The sequence below is a fragment of the Haliotis rubra genome, unplaced genomic scaffold (assembly GCF_003918875.1).
Source record: "Haliotis rubra isolate DU_JTF1 unplaced genomic scaffold, ASM391887v1 Scf1675, whole genome shotgun sequence".
Taxonomy (NCBI): domain Eukaryota; kingdom Metazoa; phylum Mollusca; class Gastropoda; order Lepetellida; family Haliotidae; genus Haliotis; species Haliotis rubra.
Genome location: NW_025765642.1, coordinates 72,621 through 79,884, shown reverse-complemented (window position 1 = coordinate 79,884; position 7,264 = coordinate 72,621). Strand labels below are relative to the sequence as shown.

General features: G+C 37.5%; 1 protein-coding gene across 1 annotated transcript in view; it reads left to right on the top strand.

The window, feature by feature from the left end:
* The first annotated feature begins 1,776 nt into the window (after positions 1–1,776).
* The window catches only part of LOC124272227 (cytochrome P450 3A29-like), a 43,344-nt gene continuing 37,856 nt past the window's right edge, over positions 1,777–7,264 (top strand). Inside the window, exon 1 of the mRNA XM_046707380.1 lies at positions 1,777–1,886. Coding sequence (XP_046563336.1) covers positions 1,813–1,886 — 74 coding nt within the window. The 5' untranslated portion in view covers positions 1,777–1,812. The remainder of the gene's footprint in view (positions 1,887–7,264) is intronic.

Here is a 7,264-nt window from a genome sequence, read left to right as displayed (position 1 = left end):
GTCGTCTCTAGGTGTTAGGACGTGGATCATTTCTTCTGAAAGAGTAAACAGAGGAAGGCCATTCACTGCTGGTTATGCAAATCTAGCAGCTGTTCTCAATCGCTCTTTCAGTCACATAATCTATGACACTGTTCGATGTACTTGCGTTCATGATGACCGCCACCATCACGACAACAAGGATACCACTGATTATACGATGCTTCTCTAAAATGTTATACACGAAGCTATTAACTTGTAGTGTAGCTTCGGCTCGTGTCTCTATTGGTGTTCCCTGCACAAGTAGGATTAGGTATTGTGTCTCTCAGTGTTCCTACAATCATGTCATTGGTGCGGGTGATGCAGTTTATTCATATACTAAGAGTTAAATTATCAATGAGAAATTGTTCCCTACACAAGTATGATTATATATTGTGTCACTCAGCGTTCCTACAATCATGTCATTGGTGTGAGTGATGCAGTTTATTTATATATTAAGAGTTAAATTATCAATGAGGAATTGTTCCCTGCACAAGTAGGATTAGATATTGTGTCTCTCAGTATTCCTACAATCAGTGCGAGTGATGCAGTTTATTTATATATTAAGAGATAAATTATCAATGAGGAATTGTTTCCTGATCTATGAAAGGCCACCACAGTAGAAATGAAAGCCTTGATACATTGTCAAAACATGTACCCCAGCCACAACGTAAGCACAACACTACGTACAATATAGTTCTGTGTTTCAGTCAGACTAAGTGACCCGCATTGTAACTATCTACTTGTACTTGTTAATGTACTTGATATACACCCACCCACGCATGTACGTACACAAGGTTTATTGAGGTTGTTTGCCATATATATTCATGTTGTTTGTGATATATTCAGTCAGTGATATTTTCCTGCTGTTTGTGATATATTCAGTCTGTGATATTTTCCTGCTGTTTGTGATATATTCAGGTTGTTTATGATATGTTCAGGTTGTTTGTGATATATTCAGGTTGTCTGCGATGTATGTATACTGCTTATTGCATACCAGGTTGTTTATGTTTTTTGTTTGCCAATATTCAAGTTGTTTGCGATACATTCAGGTTATTTGCGATACATTCAGGTTGTCTGTGAAATATTCACGTTGTTTGTGATATATTCAGTCAGTTTGTGATATATTCGGGTTATTTGTGATATATTCACGTTGTTTGCAATGCATTAAGGGTATTTGTAAATAGATATATTTAGGATTCTACTTGTTTATGCAGAGTGTTTCTGACAAGCAGCATAAAAAAATATATAATTGATTGGAAAATCTTTTGCGTTGATGATTATTTGCCTACCAGCAACGCTCCATACACTCAACGGAGTAGGAGAATGGGAGCTGTGAGAATTGTTCTCAGAGAATGTACTAACAATGACAACGCCAGTTTGGGAAATTTAACATGGTTGTTCAGGTACGAACAAATGTCATTCCAAAAGATAAATATAACTGAACGTCTCAAACATGCAATGTCATTTCACAAACAAGGACATGTTTATCAACGAGACAGATGCACTGTATACACTGATAAACCTAGATATGCCAGTGCTGCAAAGATATCCTCACAATACATGATCACACAGAAATCTGAAACCTCCTCTGAAAACTGAGCACGCATCTCTTTTATATCCAGAGTAGGCAAATACAACTGGGAGTAAAGGTCACCCCTGTCCCAATGCAGACAGATAATTGCATTCAGCACTGTAAAACTGACACGACCCCTTTTCGGAACAAGTAGGACACGTTACATACTGTTGTTTGTTTTGTGTGATAAGAGCCGTTCACTTTTCAGTCGTCATATCGACATGGAGATCTTGGGGCTTGTGGACGTGCCGCTGTATCTCTTACTGTGCTTGGCGGCCACAGTGCTGATCTACATGTGAGTAGGCAACTTTGTGCGTAGAAACTTTTGATCTTTACGACAGCATCTTTAACAGGCGACATTGTATAACAGAATATATTTAGCTAGAATTTCGTATGTCAAAACAATACTATTTCTAAAATGAATCCATTTTGTAAAATCATGCTGAATAAATGACACGTGATCGTTGTTCAGCTGACTATATATCCGAATGGACATTTTCAAATACATCTGCGAAGCGTTATTAAGTCATGAAATACTGTTAACCTTTCAGCCTGCTCGATCAGTCAAAACAAACGCGCTAATTATCAACTGCAAATATACAAATCAAGTTACCGTTGTGTCAATAATATACTTGACATTCGACTCACGTTATCTTACATTTGCAACCTGCATGTCTCATGCTCATGACAGCTATATTTGTACGGACGAACAATAGGTTAGTGAAGACCTCCAAGGCCAGGTATCAATATTTGTACATGCTAGTCGTGCCTATGTAGAGTAAATGTGTCTGCTAAGTAATGTTTAAATACTGGGGTTTCTTAGTTGTTTAATGCAGCAGTCTGCCATAGTGTCAATGATTGACGTCACCAACGTAGATCTCCCGAACAGGGATACGGTGACATGTGTCAATCGAAATAGCGCGAATGACCAAACGATCACATTAGTTCGCTCTTATGAGCATGGGTTGGTGAAGACCAGTTCTAACCCGTATATTCACGGGTCAAATCGATGCGTATTTATTAGGGATAAGCGAGACTTTTACAGTTGTGTTCACAATGGAGATCCATGGTATATTTATGTACAATAAGCCTTACATACCAACCATATTTATGATGCCCTTACTGTTCTTTAAACGAATTTGTTCTCCCTTACAGATGTGTTCAAAATGGACATCCATCATATATCTATGTACATTAGGCATTACATTATACCTAAGAATATATTATCTACTCACTTTTCATTCAACGAGTTTAAAATCTGATCATTTCTTTGTTAGCTTCCAAAGAAAGATAAGCGCACATCATTATAACCGACTTCTTCAATAATGGCACTGTGCAAACATTACTGAGTCTAGTGATCAAATGCATCAGGGTATTGATGACTGGATGCTGTGTGAGGACCTTAGTATGGTGATCTACCTAAGCCCATTTCTACATTGTATTGTCCAAAAATAATTTTCTACTTTTAAAGATAGATAGTTTTAACTCATTTTGTGATAACCTAGTAATTTTACTGTTCTTCGTTGACAGGGTTTTATATATTATATGTATGTATTATGAATTTAGAACTAGTCACGATATGGCTGAAATACAGCAGGATAGATATTTCCTGGTATGAATACAAGTAGCACCACATTGTACCTTCAGATAGTCAGTACTGACTATGCTCTAGTCCTTTGAAATCTGTGTGCGCTTTAAGACAAGATGTAGCAGTAAAACAACTAGAATATCACAGATATGTATGTAAAACTAGTAAGTAAACTAAAATATGGTACTTTTAAATGACAATACAATATAAAAACGGGCTATTGATCGCCAACAACTGAAGTTAGATCACCATACTAGGAACCATGGGGACTTACATTACTTTTGCTACCTGCATGGACCCTAGCTGGATTTACACCATCCCTTCAGCCATTGGCGACAGAAGAGAAATCTAGCCACACATTTAAAACACAAATATACTACGATTAAAAACCTGGTACACTTAAACTGACTTGAAATGTTTTGGGACTTACGTACCCTCTCAGGAGGACAATAATTTTACACTACTTCAACCCCCTTTGAGGGTACAGCCACTAACAATCTCAGTTACTAATTTAATTACCAATAATAAAATATTTATCTATTTACAAATCACTTAACAAATCTAGTTCTTTTAAAAATTCAACTATTAAATGATAATTAACAGTATAAAAAAGATCCTTCAATGTTTTGACATTAAAATACTTATCCCTTGTGATGGAGTACTCAACACAGTCAAGCAAGACATGCTTGACCGTGATTCTTTCATCACAAGGGATACAAAACGGAGGATCCTCACCTTTCAATAGGTATTCATGCGTATATCGTGTGTGGCCAATACGACATCGTCGCATAATGACCTCTTCAAATCTGGACTGACAACCCAAGTAAGTGTAACCGATATAGGGTTTTATTTCATGTAATTTATTAATACCTACTTGGGTGTCCCACTTCTTTTGCATCAGATCACGGATATAAGATGATATAGCAGCTTTGTAATCAGAGTATGGGATCAGAAGTGGTGTCACAGATTTGTTGAGTGCTGCCTTAGCAGCAAGATCGGCCATTGTATTCCCAGAAATGCCAACGTGGCTGGGTAACCAACAAAAGACGATGTCGCATTGGCCAGTAGCAAGCTCATTATATAATTCAATAATTTCTAATAAAAGTGGATGTTTACAAGAAATATTTTTAATAGCCTGAAGGCAAGAAAGAGAGTCAGAAAAGATGATATATTGTCGATATTTAGTGTGTTTTTTAATATATTTTAAGGCTGTTAATATGGCGTTTGCTTCAGCTGTAAAAATAGAGCTGTTATCTGGTAAACGAGAGGAGATTGTTCTGGATCCAATGACAGTGGCACATGCCACCGCGCCACCATCCTTGGACCCATCTGTAAATAAGGATTTGTATGTATTATATTTATTTTTTAATTGATTATATTCTTGTTTATATTGTAATTCATTAGTTTGAGATTTCTTAAACTTTGTCAGAGTTAGGTCAACTTCAGGCCTCACCAGTTGCCAAGGAGGAGAAGAAAGAAGACGGGAAGGAGCTATATTTTCCAGCTCAATGCCGGCTGCAGAAAGAAATGGTTTAATTCTGTGCCCAAGAGGCGGAACAAGAGAAGGCTTTTTGTTGTACAACTCCTCATAAAGAGGATGGAAAACACAGTTAAATGCAGGATTAGACTCGTTAGAATAGAGTTTTGTTATATACTGTAAAGATAGTTTGATACGACGGTGGGTAAGGGATGGCTCATCAGCCTCAACATAGAGACTATCAATAGGAGAGGTTCTAAAGGACCCAAGACAAAGTCTTAGGCCTTGGTGGTGGACAGAATCAAGTAGTTTTAAGTTGCTTTTGCAGGCTCCACCATATACGATGGAGCCATAATCAATTTTCGAGCGGACCAATGATCGATATAGGTGGAGGAGGGTAGTTTGATCCCCTCCCCACTTTGAGTTGGAAATAACTTTCAACAAATCAAGGGCCTTCAGGCATTTAGCTTTAAGTGATTTAATATGCGGGAGAAAAGTTAAATGAGAGTCGAAAATTAAACCCAAGAACTTGGCCTCCTTGACAACTTTGATTGGAGTGCCATTTAAAGATAGTTCCGGGTCTTTATGGGGCTTATATTTTCTACAAAAATGTATACAATTAGTTTTGGATTTAGAAAATTTAAAACCGTTTTCAAGACACCATTTATCTATTTTATTTAAACACAACTGCAGTTGCCGTTCGATAGTATGCATATTTTTCCCACGACAAGAAATATTAAAATCATCCACAAAAAGAGATCCATCAATTGAATCGTTTAAAACCTTTGATAAACTGTTGATCTTAACACTAAACAAAGTGACAGACAAAATACTGCCCTGAGGGACACCCTGATCCTGACTGTAATGATCAGACAGGGTAGTCCCCACTCGGACTTGAAATTGTCTGTCTTCTAAAAACTGTGATATAAAAAGGGGTAAACGACCCCTCAAACCAAAATCATGGAGATCTTTCAAAATTCCATATTTCCAGGTCGTATCATATGCCTTTTCAAGATCGAAAAAAATCGACACAGCATGTTGTTTATTTAGCATGGAATTTTTTATGAAAGACTCCAATCGTACCAAATGATCGATGGTACTACGATTTTTCCGGAAACCACATTGAATGTCAGTGATGAGGTTGTTGGTTTCCAGGTACCAAACTAGACGGTTATTAACCATACGTTCCATTGTCTTGCAAACACAGCTAGTTAAAGAAATTGGTCTGTAATTAGACGGATCTGTATGATCCCGGCCAGGTTTAGAATAGGAATGATTATGGCATTGCGCCATGATGGTGGGAAATTACCAGAAGTCCATATACTGTCAAAGATATTTAATAATGTTTCTAAACATGATTCAGGGAGATGTTTAAGAAGCTGATAATGAATATTATCGGGACCTGAAGCAGTGTCATGAGCTTGCCCAAAGGGCAGTATGGAGCTCATGAATGGAAAAAGATTTCATTATAATCCTCCCATTATCTGAATTAAAATTAATTTTCTTTTTTCTTGCTGGTTTTTAAATTTCTGAAAAGTTGGTGAATAATTGGATGAGGAGGAATGTTTGGCTAAAGTTTCACCTAATTTGTTAGCAATATCAGATTTTTCTGTTAAAAAAGAGGCACCCTCCTTAAGATGGTGCACACTACATTTGGAACCTTTACCTTTTATCTTCTTCACCATATTCCATACCTTAGAAATAGGTGTACGTGAGTTAATTTTAGAAACATAATTTCGCCATGAATGTCGTTTATTTTGTTTAAATGTACGACGAGCCTTGGCGTTTGAAATTTTAAATTGATTTAAGTTATGGACTGTTGGGTGCCGACGGAAATATTTTTCTGCCTTTTTCCTAGCCTTTCTAGCTTGTTTGCAGTCAATAGTAAACCATGGCTTACGGATGTGTGGGACCATAGAGGACTTGGGAATACAATCATCAGCAATCATATTTAATTCATCAGAAAACATCTGAATAGGATCAGACACAGTTAGAAAGAATTCGGGTTTTAATCTGGTATGGCATAAGGTCTCGAACATAGACCAATCTGCCTTGTTAAAGTTCCACCTCGACGATGGTGCAGCATCACTGGGGTTTATGGCTGAAAGAATAGTAGGAAAATGGTCACTTCCACAAGGGTCATCATGGACCGACCAGTCAAATTCGTTATATAAATTAGAGTCCACAACGGATAGATCCAGAGAGGAGTACGAACCAGTTGCAGGATGAAGATATGTGTCAGAGCCATCATTGAAAATGCATAAATCATTATTGGAGAAGAAATCCTCGAGTATCTTCCCTTTTGCATTGGTCGTGTTACTACCCCAAAGTGGGTTATGACCATTTAAATCTCCCATTATAATGCAAGGTTTTGGGAGCTGATCATAGAGCATCTGAAGATCACATTGCTGTATAGAGGATGATGGTGGTATATATAGTGAACACAAAGTAAGTACAACATGTAGTGTCACGCGGACAGCAACGGCTTGAAGAGGGGTATTAAGTGGAATAGCGCTATGAATCGTGTCCCGACTCACCAGAATAGAAGATCCCCAGTGGCCTTATCACCAGCTGGAGAAAACGATGGTAGGAATCATAATTCCTTAAA